Source organism: Falco punctatus (assembly GCF_963210335.1).
Source record: "Falco punctatus genome assembly, chromosome: 5".
NCBI classification, from domain to species: domain Eukaryota; kingdom Metazoa; phylum Chordata; class Aves; order Falconiformes; family Falconidae; genus Falco; species Falco punctatus.
Window position 1 is genome coordinate 70,455,726 of NC_137584.1, and position 19,211 is coordinate 70,474,936.

Sequence of the window (19,211 nt, forward strand, 5' to 3'; positions counted from 1 at the left end):
TAACAGTTTGTTTTGGTTTAGTTTGCTTTGGTGATTAGACGATTCTGACTTCAAGTCACGTTTTATTACAAGTGTAGAATTTTTTTTTTAGTACGAAAGCCTAATTTTCAGGGAAAGAAAGCAGTGATCTACTTAATGAGAATCTTCCTCATTTCATCTATGTGGGTTGGAGATGCAGATTAGAAGGGTAGGCTTTCTTTCTTAGTTCCTTTATCCACACTGCTTGCTTAGATTTAGTATAGACTTCATAAATCTTATCAGAACTATCTTTCTTTTCTTCCACTAGAGATTAATGGGTACTATCTTCCATGTTGTCAGCTAAAGGTAGTGGGAGGAGTAGGGGAGGGAAAGTATATGGAGCAAATAAGCTGCTGTATTTTTTGTTGAGAAAAATACAGCGGGACTGGTATCTAACTGTGAATACATGTGTTGTATTGCTTAAAAAGAGACAGCTGCATTTAGGAAAGTCTTGCACTTACTGGATTGCACTTCTAATTTTTATCTAAACAGTCTGTTACAAGGACTTGGTTTAACTGATGCCAGATAAATAACACTGTAAAATTCCTTTGTTGATTATTTTATGCAATGTTTTTTTCCTTAAATTTCCACAACTCTTGCTCTGACTTTAATATAAGATATTCAGGTTTTGTAATGGCTGACTAAAATAGGCAGAATTATTGCAGTTATTTTTCTGCTCACAGAGAACTAGCGCTTTTGAATGCTCGAAGTGTGCCAGTCCTAGGCAGACAGAGAGAGATGGACTTTGAAAAAATTCATTATCCACATGTTTATGATTCCCGAGCTGAAGCTATGAAAACATCAGCATTCATTGGGGGTGCAAAGGTACGTGTTTGGTGCATGACCCTTCTTGAACAGTACATCTTTCCCAGTGAATAATGTGCACCAGGGTTCTCTTTGTCCCCTTAGAGAGTCTCCTCATCGGAGTCCAATGTATGAAGCAGTGCTTCTTTGCAGAGGGTTTTACACACTTTCATATATTCTGGTTTTATTTTGACTGCAGAAGAAAAAAATCTCATTCTCAACTACTGTGTTTGTTTTTATTTCTAGGCTCACTTAATTTAAATACTGTTTTTCTCTTTCTGTCTTTTGGAAACCATTGAATAGACTTCCACAAAATGAATGCTTTATGAAATTCTAGACTTAATGGCTTTTGAAATTTAATAAAATGGAGTTACCTTTTTTGTCTTTTGGGGACTATTTTCTGAGTAGTAAACCTGATTGTTTTCCATATTGGGGGTTCAGTGCTGCCTATAAAATGAATCAGTGAGAATTGCTTCTATTTTGGATTCATTTTTGGAGGAAAGTGATAAACCATTGTTCAAAGTGTGTTATACATAATGACACTTTCTGTTTTCATACTTTCAATTAATTTTCCTGTAATACTGGTTTAGGTGTTCTTACCAGAGGCAGTTCAGAGAGAAAACAATAAAATGTATGAAGAGGTGAAGATACCCCATAGTGAGCCAATGCCTATTGGTATTGAAGAGAAAATTGTTTATGTTAAAGACTTAGATGAGGTGAGTAAACCATTTAAATATATTAAATTACGTTTTGCTTCATGTTAAAAATATTTAACTGGAAAAGATTACCGGTTAATACTGTGATGTGTAATGTGTAAGTGCAGCCAGTTAGTTTTTGCTACTAATTTTGCGAGTATTTATTGGGGAATGTAGCTCAGTGATAATAATCCCTTTCATGATGACTCAGATTCAAGAAATTTCTGCTCTAAACTACTTGTTCATGAGTTGCAATTCTCAATTCTTTTGGCATTACCTGTTCAGCTATCTATGGTTCTGAGCTGTGATCTGAATCACTGAAATGAAAATAAGATGTTATGGTGATTCTGTTCTTTTTCTGGAGACCACATGCAGAAGTGAGCCTGGGCTTCTTTATCTTGACTTGTACAGATTGGCTTGTGACTGCACTGCACTATTTTGCAGTCCATCAGACCAGTCTTACAGTATGATGCAGTTGTGGGGGTACTGAGTTACAGTGTTATAGACTGTATGGGGTTACAAAACCTTTTGGAATAGTGCTTCTTTAAGCAGAAGCAAAGCTTTGATGATAGACAATAGAGGGCAGAGAGAGAAAATGCAAGTAAAACATTTTAACTTTTACTGATTTAAAATGGTAAAAAAGCTGAGGTAAGGGAATTATATTTGTTGTTACTATTTACAGTCTAGAACTTGTGGTACTTCATCACGTGTACCTGCTCACTCATTGTATATGTTGGATCTGTTGATGAATGGGAGATTTGCTGTTGACGTGGAACAGGGACATAAAGAGTGAACTTGTGTGTACATATGAAAAAGGTTTTATGTTTCTTAGTACTTCAGCAGCATACAATATGGAAAAATGTTTCCCACCTTTTTTCTGTGTGGGAAAACAGGAAATGAGAATATAAATCTAATACAGTTATCTGGAATACTTCATTGGGGTTCTGAGTAAAAATTATGTCTTACATATAGATTTAACTCTTAATATTGAAGACAGTTTAATTTTAGAATCTGAAACTATTCTTTTCTGCTTGGGTGACAGTACCTAATGTCATGTTTATGAAGTGACTGACAGCTTAACTAGATAGAAAAGTTGAGCCACCTTAGCTATAAAAGTGACATTTTATATGACAATTTTCAGCATGACAGCTTTTTGCAATGAAATATCTTTCTCCTAAGCTAAATACTGCCTACTAATCTGTAAACTTTTTACTTCTTGTACCAATATTTTCATAGAAAATAACTTGTTTCAGAAAAAAATATAGTTTAGACAGAAAAATAAATATCTAAAAGAAATTTTTAGCAGATTTTTACACGTTTTAAATAAATGTTAAAAAATGCATCATTTTTACTAATTTCACAAATAATTAATCTCCTTTATAGATTGTGTATTGTCAAGAGATATACTTTTCAGTTTTACAGTGAAATTTTGAAATAGAAACAATCTACTTCAGAACTTTACTCTTGCATATGTTTCCTATTACAGGAGATTGAATACAAGTATCAACAGCAAATACAGTTTAGTATGTTTGAACACCTATATATTTAATTCCCACCCCTAACTTTGATATCAGCTTGCCACAAAAGATGACAAATTTATGAATGTTTTTTCAACTGCAGGACTTGTCATATTCCTATTTTTGTTAGTGAGACTCATAGATTTGAATCTCGTTGAATAGTGCCTTTTTCTCAGTGAGGTAAAGAAGTTGAAATTGCCAGCATGTCTGTTGTTTAAGATATACCTGGTCAAGACATAAATATCTTGGTTAGGGTGAAATTTCTTTTTGCTTCCTTTGTATGTCTGTTATAGATCTCGAGATCATAAAATCTCGGTTGGTACTTAAAATTTTTACCGATTAACTTGAGTCAAAGTGCAAGAAATTTTTCTGTCAATGTATTTTATTCTTTTTGGTGAACTAGGATAAGCAAAAGCAGCAAAATAATGGGTTTTAGCTTTATCCCTAGCATATATAGGTGTTTATAAGATAGCTGCCTTAATATTTCTGTATAGATATGTTTGCAGGATTATCTAAGCAGATGGGCAAGGAGGAGAGGTGACAGTAAATATAACTGTAGATAGTTCATAGCAGCATCTAAAGGCATCATGAGGAAGTTGATAGTTTTGCTACTGTTCACTATTATGAGATGCCATTAGTGGTAGGGAATCTAAATCTACTCTCTGTTAGGTTGAAGCCATTACCTCTTGTCCTGTCGCTACAGGCCCTTATAAAAAGTCTGTCCCCATCTTCCTAATAAGCCCCCTTTAAGTATTGAAAGGCCATAGTAAGGTCTTCCCAGAGCATTCTCTTCTCCAGGTTGAACAACCCCAACTGTCTCAGCCTGTCTTCATAGGAGAGGTGCCCCAGCCCTCTGATCATCTTCATGGCCCTCCTCTGACCTTGCTCTAACAGGTCTGTGGTATTCTTATGCTGGGGGCTCCAGAGCTGAATGCAGTACTCCAGGTGGGCTCTCACGAGAGCTGAGAGGGGGAGAATAACCTCCCTCAGCCTGCTGGTCATGCTTCTGATGCAGCTCAGGATTTGGTTGGCTTTCTGGAACAACCAAACTGTCTGTGGTTGCTGTTACAAGGGTATTTATCACAGCTTTCCAAGCGGTTGCTGTTTTAAGGAGAAATCCCAGTAGTTTTAAAGATTATAAATATTCTTCTTCCTTTGAGTTTATTCATTCAGTTTTCATCTGTTCTCCAATTCACGAGTCCTATTTCTGTTAGGTTTTGGTGAGTTTCTTGCCTTGCTGAGAGCCAGTTCTGGCCATTTCCTTGCCTCAGGTACTAATGTTTGTTAGTCCTGACATTCAAAGACTCAAAATCTTGGGGGTTTCTAAGGCATTTCTCCTTGTAAAATTATCTTTTTACATACAGAAAATAAATCACTTTTCTGCTTTTCAAGAATAGTTTTACTGACTGACTTTAAGGGTTAAGCTCTTAAGTTCTCTTTTGCCACAGAGCCACTGCAAAGAGGGTGAGGAGGAGGTGAGACAGGTCAGAGCCCCAGGTGCTCAGCACAGTGGGGGACAGGAGTCATCCCTCAGCTTTTAAAGCTGTAGGGTGTCAACCTGCTGGAGGGAGGCCAGCTGTTACGAATTGCCGGTAAGCTTTCTGGAGCTACTTTGCCTATGCAACGGTGGTAAAAAATGGTGATGCCCTTTGTTTGCAATTTACTTTTTTTGTAATAACAGGCTCTGTTCTGTAAGGGCCAGTTTTCTTTCACTTGCTGTGAGAAACTGTGACTAGATGGCAGAAGTGGAAATGGGTTTACACTACAGAATATTTTGACCTTTCTATTTAAACACATGTCCTGTTTGAAACATGAGGCACATCTGTGGGACATACGGGTCATTGCTTCAGGTACAGAGTACAGCAATTTTTGTACAATAAGAAAATTGCCTAGGCCTTCTCCTGGGTCCTTCTTCACCTGCTAACTACCTAGCCCAAGTTTGGGGAGTGTAGGTAGTAAGGAAAAGTACTACACAGCTGATGTTCTACTTTCTTGCATTCTAGAGGGAAGTCTGCTTCTACTTAGATTTCGTTTATGGAAAGTTATTTAATGTATAAAGGGAAGAAATGTATATGCCATTGATAATACAAAGAATCTTACATCTTGATTTGAAAATTTCCAGTGGCACCTTTGCTCGTTCAAGGTTAAAAACCTGAACTGCATCATTTTCCCCCAAGGGACTGAAGGGAAGTAAACCTCACTATGAAGCGTGACCAATAAGAAAGAGTGTGAGAAGAATAGTACCAGTACAGAATAAAATTAGTTCTTCACTAATGATTTGTATTGGGTACGTTGACAAGAGTGGATCTGGGAATGTACAAAGACAGACCAAGAAGCTGTGCTGTATAGCTTCATTATATGTCTTCATTAACTTAATATTCACATTACCTAACAGGTGAAAATTCTGTTATACAGCTACTAGTTTGCGTTTGTGTCACCTCTGTCTTTTAACATACAAAGGAGCTCTGTGAGAAAATCTGTGAGGTACAGACATAACATAATGGTGGTTATGAAACTAAATTGTCAAAAGGTTTAATTTAATTTTCCTTTTAAAAGAGGGAAGGCAAGAATTAGTCTAAAATGGGCTAGTGTGTGTTGTTTCCAAAAATGTTTCACTTTCAACTGAATATTAATGTGAGAATTTTTGAAGTATCATAGGAGCTTCTTTTCTTTTCGGTCTGTATGTTTTCATTTGCACAAAGATAATTTTAAGGATTCTATTTCTCATGAGTTATGTGACTTTAATCACATTGTCAGCAGTTTGGGTGGAATATTAAACCATGTAATGTGTACTGCACCATACACTATTAATTTTAATCTTCAAAGCTCTTAAGGTCAGAACTAAGTTCATGATAAGGAGTTCATTTATATTTTGAACTGTTAGGCAAAAGTTAAACTTCTGGATCATGTAAGCTGAAGTAATCTTTCATTTTAGATGTTTTTAAGTATTAGTTCAGGTAACATATTTTTTTCATTTCCTTAAATTGATGTAATAGGTTGAGAAGAGATGAGAGAAATGTATTCCTCTAAATATTATTCTAACAGCATTTTAAACAACTGCATTTTAACCCTATTTAAACATGTATAGACTCATTTTCTTATTTGATTCTTTTGTATAAACATAAGAGAAAATGACAGAACTTCTGTGAACCAACACCAAAGGGAGCAGCAATGCCTTAAACTAGTACAGATGCAAGAAGTTCTTATAGGATTGGCAGTGTAGTCAAGATGCACCTTCCACTGCACTCCAGAATGAAGAAATAACACATTTTAGCTAGGTTTGGCACTATATTGTCAGAAACTTTATGGTTGGTATTTTCAAAGTGATTATTTAGTTTTAGTTAGAGCCTCCTTGGAAAGGGTCAGAGCTTTTCTGAAGAGTTTAACTTCGTGATTAGTTAAAGTATTCCACAGGCAGTTTTTTCTAAGTGTCATGGAATCAGTGCCTGTAAGAATACAGATGCTAAGATGAAACTTGTGAACAAACTGACAAAGATCCAAATTTTTGTGCTTAATCCCGTTGTGAGCTGCAAATACAAGATTAGGAGTGGCCGATGTTTCACAATTTAGCAGCCATAAAATCATACTGTAGTATCTGTCATAAACTGCTGATATTATTACTCTCCTACTGTGTTTTTCCTTTTTCTGCTTTGTCACCCCTGCCTTTCTACACTATGAACTGCTTTACCTCCTGCCACACTCTAACTCTACTTGTGGCATCTTATAGTATTTATTTCCTAGTCCCTTTGAGTTGGGAGAAGGAGCTAGTGATTCGTATGGAGGGTGTTGTGCTGCTGCTCAGGAGCATCTGTGGTGGCAGGGTGTGCTGCATCCCATAAAGGAGTTGCAAAGGCAAAAGGTTCTCACCTTACTGCAAGGCAGTAAATCTCACCCCCAACTCAATTTGTAGATAATTGTTCTTGGCATTTATTATTATTTGGAGAGCTGTGTTTTCACCATAGTGCAAGCACATGTGGCTTATAAGAGCTGGTTGATCACACCAGTTTAGTCTGAAGTATTATGCTACTGCTACTTCCAAAAGTGGCATGCTAGCTAGGTTGTTTCAATAATGAGAATCTAAAAAATGGAGTAAGCGCAAGCTTAGATTTATTAGCTTTGTCTGTTTGACATGCAGCTTGACCATTAGTGAAATATATTTCTTGTACTTCTGTAAAGGTGGTTTTGTGCAAGCCTTTTTGCCAAATAAATGTACCTTGAAAGTCATAAACTCAGGTCAGGGAAAGTTCCTCTTCAAGACTGTGAAAACAGGTTTAATCTAACAAATTGCTGTTAGTGAAAAATTACTTCAGCTTTTTACCTAAAGTGGGTGTTTAGGGTAGGATTTATTTCTTTGTTTCATGTTATTTCCATTTCCTTTTACTAGCACTACTTAATGATCTAAATAAGACATTTTTTTCCTCTCTGCGTTGTGAAGGAATTATTGCAAAATCAATATTTTCTTTCTTCCTGTAATGTTTTCTTGTTTTTAGAATTGTACAAGTTAAGTCTACTGAATAAGTATGGATGTTTTTGCATAAATTACATTTTTCACATCCAGAATGTTGGACCATTTGTTCCAAAGTTGATCTTAGTGTATATTCCAGTTGCATATTTTCCAAACAGCAATTGACAGTTGGACTGAATTGAATATTCAAAAAAATATTTTTAATTGTATTGAAATCTGTCACTTATCCAATGAAGTATACTAGAAAAATGTTCAGAAGAAAGTTTACAAGTTCTGTAATCCTTAGTCCCAATGTAAGACAAGAAAAAAAAAGTGTAGGTCAAGATACAATATTTTTAATAGCTGGTAATGTATATTAGGAATTGCAGTCTGTCTTCATATTTCATGAGCAGGGTCCAAAGAAGGTAGAATATGTGCAATAAGAGGTTAACAAGAATATTTGAGTTAAGATTCTACACGGATATTAATCTAAAAGTGTATGAGTTATGGCTTAATTTTCTTCAGTATGTGTTAATGAGTATTTTAGCATTACTTTAGAATTCCAGGTGCAATATTTACAATTTCTGCATCAAATTGTTCAAGTATCTAACTTAGCCTCAGCTGAGGCACTTGTGCATTGTTTTGTGTAAACTGTCTGAACAAATACTGTTGCTTTGGCTGAAAGCACATGAAAATATGTGCTTCGTGCCAAACCAGCAGTTTATTGTCTGTCTTGTGTAAAATTAAGATCTTTTTCTGTTAAGAAAACTCTATTTCTTACTAGAAATGGTTTATTAACCCTTCATCAAAAAGATCTGTGCTGTGGTGTGCAACCTCTAAAGTGGTATTCTGGTCTTAAAATTTACCTATAATGTCGTGTTGGAGAAATGCAAACATGTGCTCTGATGCTGACTACTAATTCAGTGTTTGAAGACATTTGCTGTACTTGAATATAACTCATTGAACGTAACATTTTTAAAACATGTATCACTTGACTGCGGCTTTCCAATTTTTAGATATCATTATACTGTTTCCTGAATGCTAAATAGTTCTTTTCCTTTCAGCAATAGAAAACATCTTACCGTTGTGATAAGTATCTGAAAAGTATTTTGAAGAATGCTTTTACTTTATTGATAAAGCCGTTAATACTACAGATGATTACCATAGCATTTTCCTGGATTCATAAAACCTTTCTATTAGTTTAAATACTAATATTTGTTTGGCAGTAAGATGCTCTTTTTTTGTTTAACAGAATCACTGATTTTATTGTATGCTAGATTATTAACCTGATTTAATTTGGTTAACATCTTTAAAGCAAAACATATGTCAATACTTTAAAGAGAGAAAAAACTTGATATGGCAACATCAAATAGACTTGATTTGTTAATTGAAATACAGGTACGCTGCAGTGATAGCAAGGATTTATGAATGTTGTAGTACAACTTGAATTTATGTCAGAATGAAACGTGAAAGTCTGAATTCCTTGATTTAATATGACACATTGGATGTCCCAGCTCCAGCGAGGCAGAGTTCTTAGGAGCAAAGCTTGGGAAGATCAGGGATTATGACTACCCTCCAGCAGCCATGAGTTTGACAAACTGAAAACCAACACCAAAAGGGAAGATCAGGAATAAAGCAGGCAGACAATAAAAGAATAAACATGTAATCAAGAAATGCTTTATAGATGGATAATTTTCTCTGATAATTTGAGATTAACATTCTAAACATGGTTCCACCTATATCTACTGTCTCCTGAAATGAGAGGGTTTTTGCATCTCTGAAATCTGTATCAAAACATGCAATGGGGGTTTCCTAGAACATTAGAATAAAAGCTTATGCTAGTGCTAATATGAGAAAGAGTGAACTGTCTCTGAAGAGTTATACTGAGGATAAAGATTTTCTTTTTAAAGGTAACAGTTGTAAAACACAAAAAGAAAGCGAAGTGTCATCAGGTATAGTGATACCAAAGTTGTTACAGAAATGCGAAAGCAAGAAGTAGACTGACATCTTGTTTTCTGACAAAACACATAATAGAACGTTTCCCCCTCCCTGAGATACACATCCTAGGTGTGTGCTAGTTCTTAAGAGCTGAACACAGTATTGGATATGTTCATGTTTTAGCAATGTCATGGGTATCCCCCAGAGCATTTTATTTTGTAACATGTACAGTTATTTTAAAATAACATTGTGAAATGCAGTGATACCTGGCAATAAGGATTGTCATATACCCTTAGCATTTGAAAACTGTGATTTTTGGTTCTGCAAAAAGGTGTGTTTGACACTATTATAGTCTTTGAGAAGACCTGCCTATTAACACAGGATGAGAAATTGAACTATTTTCTCTGAAACATCTCTCCATTAGGCAGGTGTGACATGACTGGACTCTTTGCCTTAATCCATGATGCTTCTTCCATTCTTAGTCCAAGATTGTCATAGTTATTTAAAAAATGGTAATATATAAATTTTAGATATTTAAAAATATATTTATTATATATATATACACACAACACACGTATATAACATATATGGGGGTATATATGTATTTCCTATTAATGCAAAGCTGATTTTTAAAGTAACAGATTTTTTTAACAAACCCGTCACCGCTATTTTATATATCCTCCCGTTTGCTTCCCTCAGCTTACCAGATTTTTACTTTGTTATTTCTAAATAGAAAAAAAGATCTGTATGCAAAAAAGATAGTCATGCCAATCTGTGTCCCTTATACAGATGTATGTAGGATGTAAAAAGGAGAGGAGGATGGTGAATAATTCGAGAGAGACAAGAACCAAAGTATGATCATATGTCAGATATTATGAAAAGCAAAAAGCAGCTTTCACTGAGCAGTAGCCCATACATTCTGAACAGTCTGTGTCAACCCACCATTGTGGAAGTAATGCCATAGTTCACTTTTGGGATGGGGAGAAGTGAAGGTAAAGGAAGCAAATATGCTATGCCGCCCATGAGTTTCAGAGCTAGGTGTTATATAACTGATCAGATGTAAGCCTGTATTTGCTCAGACTACATCCTCCTTGGCCTATTCATATGATGTGGGTTTTATTTTTGGTGTGACATTGTGAATCAAATCACTGATCATTTAAAAGCAGATCATTTTTACAGAAATTGGAAAAACGTTCACCAGAGAAATATAATGAAAACCGGCTTTAATTATTGTCCCATAAGAATGGGAAGAAATGCAGATACTTTCTTAAATTTTTGTGTTACCAGAATTATTGCAGAAATTCATAGATAACCATTTGCACCCACATACTCAGATTGTACATTTCACTGGTTTTTGAAAAAACAACTATTGCAACAACTTGCCATGTAACCTTTTTCTTATTCCAAAAGAATGTTTTCTGTCTAGCTCTGTCATAAACCTCTGTTTTTGTAGGCTGAACAGCAGGTTTATATGCTTTGGTTTGACACTGGGCAAGTTTGATTCCTGTAGAATCAGGCTGAATGAGGGTTTTCTTTGCAGTATGTGCTGTCTTAGCTCATCTACACAAATTTTTCAGATTACTTTTTCACAAAGATGAAAAACTACCTTCTTTTTTTTGGCCAATAGGTTTCTTACTGCTATTCAGCTATAACCTAATGCTTTTCCCTGTCTTGTAGTGTCTTAAAATTGCTTAAAATATGATCTGATTACTTGTTCTCTAAATTGCCTTTGTCGCGGTGTAGTTAAAGACATTTTGTAGTCTTGTCCTTTTATTCTTTTTAAGATTATCAAGACTTTTGTCTTTTTTCATTAAACATCAGTTTCTAAACACTATTAGGATAGTATAGTGTACTACATTATAGCTTTATTTTTGGTGTTGGCTTATCTGTTTACATACTCATCTAAGAGCCTTTTAACATCTTAGAAGTTTGACAGTTGTGTTATGTGAACAAGCCACATTTAAGACACCAGAGATGTTAAGGGTGGCAACAATGCTATGGAAAACTGATAAATATGCTCTTAATTGTGTCAGTCTGGGTTGTGATCTTATGCACGTTTTTATTGTCAAAGGCCTGATATTAATGAAAACATGTGAAAAGCACTGATAAGTGTAGATACAGCAAGGAAAAAATCCTTGTGAATATAAGATATTACTTTCAAGTGTCCTTTCATTAGTGAGATTGTAATTGAAACTTAAAGAGATCTTCTCATTTATATATACTCTGTTTATTCTAAGTACTAGTAATGTACAACTTCCTTCATTGAAAAGAGCTATGTAAAATCTGAGTTATCTTTTCTTGAGCACTATAACTTTGAAGTCAAGAACAATTAATTGACAGCATGGGTCAAAGTCTAATATGAGAATAGATGTACTGGTGAATATAGAGAACTTAATTTATTTTTGTCTGTTCTTTAAACTAGCATGGCTGTGTATAATATACTAAGCAAAAATTGCCGGAAAGTATTTTTTAGATCCTGTCATTCTTACAGTTATTTGGTATTTTGGTCACTCCTTTTCATGCAAATAGTAAATATGAATAGGGAAATGCACTTTTTAATATTAACATGAGGCAAAATTGACTGCATCTGACTTAAATAAAATGTTAAGCCTGTTTCATTTTCTACACAGCTGCCAAGCGTGTGTATTTTGTGTAGTGCTGCCTCTGAAATGGTTGAAAATCTGATGGGAACACTTACAAAGGCAAACTGGTAAAGGGCACCAGCTGCTGAAAAGCACCTGCTGAGCCACTGTGGGAATAGATGCATCTGCCTGTAGCTACAAGTAATCTAGCAAGTACCTGGTTTTACCTGTCAGGATTTTAATCTGTGTAAAGATTCAACCACTTAAACTAATTCTGAATGCCTAAAGAAAAGAAAAAGGAGGGGGGGGGGGGGGGCAGGTGGGAGTGGTTTTTTGTGCAAAAGAGCTCCACTTCTCAGCAGTAGGAGCCTCTGAAAGCTTCTCATTTTCATAACTATCTTATGTTTTTGTTTTAATAAAATCAAACCCAGATATGGCAGCCAAAAGCCTCAGTTATGCTGTGCGTAGTGTCTTACTAAAAGATGTAGTCAGAATGGGAGAGATCATGCTACCAAAGAGCAGGCTTCCAGTTTTGTTTGGCTTGGTTTGAGAGATAGATCTCAGGGGGTTTGTGAGGGTATGTTTCTTTTTTCACTGCAGCGTGTTTGATTCATTGTGGGTAGTGATGCGCACACAAAAATATGCTGTATAATCAGAATTCATTAGCCAAACTCCCCAAATACTTTTTAAAACTGTTGCACTTTTTGTCTTGATACTTTTAACTTCTATTGTTCCCACACATTGGTGACCGTACCACACAAGTTCATCAGCCCTCACCTACCTTTCGTTTCCAACAGTGGATTAGGAAGAAAAACTTAGTGAATGCCTGCTGATTTAGTTGAGATTTGGGAGAACAAAATAGCTGTGTTCTTGTAGAAAAAAAGACTGATTGTGTTTGTAGTCTTCTCTTGTAAAATTTAAGAAAAAGTCATGTAGCATCTGTATTGCAAAACAGTACTGCCTTCTTGGTTAGCAGTGGTGTGAAATTAACTGAAATAGAGAAGAAAATTGAGTTGTAGAAAGATTATGACAGCAGTAGTTATTCCTCTAGAAATATTCTTCTGTGTGCCATTCTTTCATTTGTACTTGATGTGTGAAAATTATTACTGGTTTTAACTATAATTATCCTTCAGAGCTCTCTGTTTTTCTGGTTTTCATTAAGTGTTATTCGGAAGAAATAGTTTGTCATGTGTTAAGGGTAAGCTGAAGTAAATAGTTTGAAAATGTTATCCTGAAGCGGCTTCTGCATTAGCAGTTTAAATATCTATTTCTATATGAACAGTTAGAACTGATGCTTTTGTGTGCAAAAAATAGTATTGAATTATTAATTAGGGTTTATTTAAAAATAAGAATACTGAAAAAACCTATACTTAGAAAGTATAATATGAAGTGCTGTTACCCTGCTCTTAAAGACAGGTTTGAATTTGCTTTCAAAGGAAGGAAATATTTAGGCTCCAAATTGTGATATTCAACTGACTGTAAATTGAGTGGCTTTTATTTATGTATTAAATTTTGTAGAGTAAAACCAATGACTAATAAAAATCTAAGAAGCATTTCAGGTAGACGTGTTCTGCCACAGTGCAGCTGCATGTAGCTCAAAGAAATCCAGCTTTCTGGTTCACAGCATTTTTTTCCTCTTGTGCTTAATCCGTGTAATATTTGAAATCAGATTATACTTACCTGGTGACTTTGCAGCTGTTATGTTTGTTGACCTCATTAAATTATCATCATAAGTGAAATATTTAAATAGAGGAAGCAGCTTTTAAAGTGGTCATTTTTCATTCTTTCAAGAGTAACATTTATGTCATTGACTGAATATAGAGACTTTCTGGTATAAAGCACATGCAGAGATCTGTAAAATTTTTAGTGAAAATAACTCAAAGTAGTTTTAGTCCTTTTGATAATTAAAACTGGAGAGTGAATAATGTGCTTCTGCTGCATCCTTTTAAGGGGATAGCCATTTCTCAATGGAATTTCATGGTACGACTGTGGAAGAAGAATGAAGTAGTCTGCTTTACTTTGATAGCGTACCAGAAGGCAAGCTTTTATTCTTAGGAGTCATCAGTCTTCAACTTACAGAGAAAGACAAGATAGTATTTTAAATTCTAATTAATATTATACTCAAGACCAAGATTATTGTTTTTAAGAAATGTAGTCTCAAAGTGAGAATTTTGAAAGGTGAAAGAAGTCTATGCTAATTCTGATACGCTGTAACATTTAAAAGATTAACTCTTACTGAAAATATTTTAGACAAATTATAGTTTGTCTGATTTTAGTGTTTGTCTTCAGTTAGCACAAGTTTCTATACTCTCTTTGAGATATGAATCTCTTATCTAGGATAGGAATGTCCTAGGACTTTCAGTAATAGAAATGCGACTGAGGTAAAAGGATTCAGTTAGAAATCACCACATGCTTCTAAATGTTTTTAAAAGGGTTTGGTATAGAGGACCTACATGACTAAAATACTTAATTTATATCTGATAGGTTATTCATCCCAGATTTTCAGTTTCCATTAACCTAAAGATGATAAGGAAATTTTAAAATTTTTGAAGAGGAGTAGTTGTTCGAGTTTGCAGATGCCCTTGGTATCTTTCCTTCTTATTTGCTGGATTTCTCCCTTTGCAGTGTCTATATTCTTTAACAACTAGAAAAGTGTTTTCTGTATTAACTCTTTTGATTTGTTACTTTTGAAACAGTGTGTTTTTTTAAAAAAAGACGCACTGTGTCTTTCCAGGGGAATAAATTAAGGGAGCAATATGTCATCAGCAGAGTTATGAGTCTGAGTTGCATACAAGTGTATGAAGTTATAAGAGTGTTCTCCGAGTTGGGGGAAAAAAAAAAAAAAAAAAAAAAAAAACCACACAAAAAAATCCCCAACAAAACTTATAGAATAGACTGTGGCCTATAAACATCAGGTTCCTCATTGCTGCATCTGGAAAAGTCAGGGAGATAATGGTAGTGGAGGTGTCAGTACGTCTGTACTAAGTCCAGAAGGAACCTTGCTGTTAAGGGTAACAACATTTTAAATATTTTTTTTGTATTTCACTCTACCATGTGTTTAGCTTTGTATAGCATTAAGTCACTTTTAAATTTTGAGGTAAAGATACCTTGTTTATTTAATACTATTAATATGGATGAAAAGTGAGCAAATTAAGCTCAAATCCTTCTAACCTCATACAATTTTAACTTCTGATGTTATTAGGAAATGCTACAACTGTTGCCAGTTTCCCTTTTGCTATTTTCATACTAGCTGTGATACTTCAATGTAATTTTTGTGTGTAATTCACAAATGGCATCAGAAAGCTCAAAGAGAAGGTTGTGTTCTGATCACGATTTCATTGCTACAATCTGGAATAATTCTCTTGACATTAGATACTTTTGAGTTTGCAATAGTGTCACTGAAATCAGAGTCTTCCCTGTGTGTCTGTTTGGATGCCAGAATTTATGTATGTTTGCTGTGCTGCAGAAATAGTTGCTTTTATGGAAGAATCTTTCTGAAACACTTCGTTATCCATTTTCTCAAATAAAATCACTAGAGGGTATAATCATCCTGTCTATAATCTTTTGTCATGTTATAGCTAGGCTGAGGAACACAACAATTCTCCTAGCGAGGGGAGGAGATTCCCCAAGCTCTTTCAGTGTTTTTAACTCAGAGGAGTGAAAGCCTTGGAGGTATGGTGCTGTCCCATCATTTCCATCAAACTGATTTTGGGTCTGTACATGCTGAAGTCTTTGGTTTTAATCTATAAATTTAACCAAAGAATATTTTGTTTTATTTTTAATGCAACAGTAAATGTTTGAATAATTCAAAAATCTATAGAAAAGGTATGACTGCTGCAGATGTTTGTATAGTGTAGTTCTCAGGAGAATAGTTTAGATAATGTTGGTCACAGTCTATATATAAACCTAAAAGGATTTTTGTTAAAATTATTTCAGGCATGTTAGCTCTTAGCCGTCATGTGTGAAGTTAAATATTTCCCCTAAAAATTCTTGCTTTTGAATAGGTCTCTTCTTTCTTCAAAAGAGCAGATGGTAGGACTAATGATTTAAAACCAAACAAAAAAAAAACTGACTTTTTTTTTTCTTTATTTTTGTTGGGGTTTTTATTGGCTATTCTTTTCAAGGAGTGCCTATGTTACCATAGTTGGTAGGAGACTAATACACTACTAGATTTTGCTTTTCAATGGAGCTGTTCTGGACTTTCTTTGAATAGAGACTGGTTCTTTAATGAACATTTGTTGCTGAAGAGCACTCGCTGTTACAAGCTGTCCAGAATTTTCACATTTCTGAGAACTGAATAACATCAGAAAAATAACAGTTTCGGTATCATGGCAAACATGAAGTCTGAAAGTCAGAGAGGAAATGTTTAATCAGGATTTAAAAGCAGCATTCGAAATAAAGTGAAACTAATAATTTTCATAGTTAGTGTGCTGTGATAGCTTTCAGCAGAGGTAATCCTTTCATACATAATGAACACATGTGTTCGGGTTTTTTGCCCTCCTCAGGATACTTTTTTTAACTTGTGAACTCTGTTGGGATCTAGGAAAATTTTGCAGTGTTTGTTTTGAGTTCAATGACACTAACATAAGTTGAAAGTATGACAGTTTCCTTGGTTTCTTGTGGCTACTGCTACTGAAATACCTACTGCATTAACAGGTGAATGTGGGAATAATGTCAAAAATTAAGATTCCATAGTTTTCCAAAAGATGATTAATTCAAATTAAAAACATATTCATGAAAGTCTCATGGGCTGTGATTCTGTGTTCTATAGTACCCCTACGGTTCGTTATCTGTCATTTCTACAGATTTCTTCATGCTTCTTAATCTAATTAAGGGACTCTGGAGTGGTTTTCATGTGAGGAGAGCCTGAGGGAGCTGGAGAACAGGCAGGAGGCTCAGGGAGAATCTTACAAGTGCATATAAATACCTGATGTGAGAATGATTAACAGAGGAAGCCAAACTCCTCAGTGGTGCCCGGTGACAGCACCAGAGGCAACTGATACAAATTAAAACGTGTGAAGTATCATCTGAACACAGGAAAGTAATTTATTTTTTTTTTACTGTGAGGTGGTCAAACACTGGTACACCTTGCCCAGAGAGGCTGTGGAGTCTCCATCCTTGGAAATACTTAACTAACTGCACAGTCCTGGGCCACCTGGTGTAGGTGATCCTGCTTTGAGCAGCAGGGTTGGACTAGATGGTCTTCAACCTAAATTATTCTGTGATCTGTGATTACCACTAAAAGTGACATGGATAGCCATACCATGCAATAATTGCTTTTAGTTATAGTTTAGACACTTGCAGCACCAACAGCTTTGAAACCAGCTGCGGGTTCTCTCGTGCCTTTTGTTACTTGCTTCTGTCTAAATGGGTTTACTCCAAGCTTCCTTTATAGCACATAACTCCAGGTACTAAACTACACTTTGGATGTGTGCATTTGTACTGACATGAAGAAATTATTATGCAGATTATGGCCCAAAGCCAATCCTAAAATCTATTTGGTACACTTGTATAATCTTCATATTTTTGTGTATGCAACTTGTTCCTACAAAAATTGTCCCCCTGATTCTCACTGATATGATTTGGTGCTAAATGGAGCAGATCCAATCATCATGCAGTTTTTCTTTTACATGTTATGAGCCTTTACTTACAGTGTATATATGCGTTTTAAAAGACAACACTTCAGTCTCTGGAGCAGATAGGAAATTGTATTCTCAAATAGCACTTCCAAGAAAATACAAAAATAATTTTACCTTTATGGTATTTATATAGTTATATTTTTATTTATTATTGTTCCTAAATGTCATGAGCTACCGCCTCCATTAAAGTAGCAGAATATGAAAAGTATCATTAGGAGAAGGGAGCATGTGCAGGTCCCCAGGTGTATACCTATGTTTATTTCTTAGTGTACCTTCAGTAACAAAATACCATTTATACTGGCACAAAAGTGCTTTAAGTGTATACATACATTATTAGAAAGCAGGGGGGACTACTAAATGTTCATAATTTGGAGGGATAATGTGTAGGTATTTATATATACATATATATACGCACACACAGAGATATATACAAATATATATATATGAGAGTGTGTGCATGGATAGATGTTTTAACCAATGTTCCAAAGTGCAGCAAAGGGGAAAAATAACCTAGTGATTATTTATATGCCAGGACAAGGGACATCTGACCTTCATTTCCTGGTTGTCATGGATTTTCTGTAAAACAGCATGGATTAGTCATGCTATTACCAGTTAGATAAATTATCTTTTTAACTGAAAGTGCAATTGACCAACTGAATACAGAATGGGATTTGTTGCACCTGAAATATATAAGGTACTTTGATTAAAATATATCTACATTAAAATTAAGCCAATGAGTAGGGAAAATGCTAAAAGATTAAACTTGGTTTGAGTGCAGTAGATTATGATAAAGGGTAGTAATCTTATTATTTTGTTAGAGTACGACAGAAGAACTCATCATTATAGACTATTTATTTCAGGTGATTTTATGCTGTGGAAAATAGTACAGATGACTAACATTTCTTTATTTCAGGCCATCAGAAAATTTGTCTAGTATTACCTGAAAACTGGAAAAAATGAATGTGGACAAGACAAAAGTCTCTTGGAATGAGGAATATATAGAGAATGTTCTGTCAATAAATCAATAAAGTATGATCATTTAAGGGAGGTAACACCCAAACATGTTTTCTGGATAAATTGCTAAGGACTAAATGTTGTTATATTTTTTTTTCTGGTGTTGGTCTGGGTAAATTAAATAAGACATACTATGCTATGTCTGTGCATGCCAATACTGAATTTAGAAGCTGCTACTAAAATGCTGGCATTGTGCCTTGAAGTTGACTTAAGAACATATTAGGCCACCAAGTGAAAATTTGTGATAGAGGTTAACTGCATCTGACAAGCTGTTCCTGTCAACTAGTATTAATGCATAAAGTGGTACAGAGAATGAAAGATCATCTCAGCTTTTAATGGAACTTGTAGCTAGCACCCTTTCGTTCTTGATGAGGGAATGTGCTATAGACTGTAGATAGAACACAGCAGATTTCACAGGTATGTCTTGGGAAAAAATTTAGTGTCTTTTTGTGTGGCATTTAATTGTAGTGGGCCTGGCTGAGCCCCACAGCAGCCCTCATGGTGCTGCGCTTGTACTGGTAGCTGGAAAGGCAGTGATAACACACCGATGCTTTGGCTGC

The 19,211-nt window shown here is 35.1% G+C and overlaps 1 protein-coding gene across 2 annotated transcripts in view; it reads left to right on the forward strand.

Moving 5' to 3' along the window:
• The window catches only part of ASCC3 (activating signal cointegrator 1 complex subunit 3), a 284,673-nt gene that overhangs the window by 55,698 nt on the left and 209,764 nt on the right, over nucleotides 1–19,211 (forward strand). For both annotated transcript variants that reach the window (XM_080390028.1, XM_080390029.1), the window contains exons 7-8: nucleotides 702–843; nucleotides 1,413–1,538. In XM_080390028.1, the coding sequence (XP_080246154.1) occupies nucleotides 702–843; nucleotides 1,413–1,538 (268 nt within the window). The remainder of the gene's footprint in view (nucleotides 1–701; nucleotides 844–1,412; nucleotides 1,539–19,211) is intronic.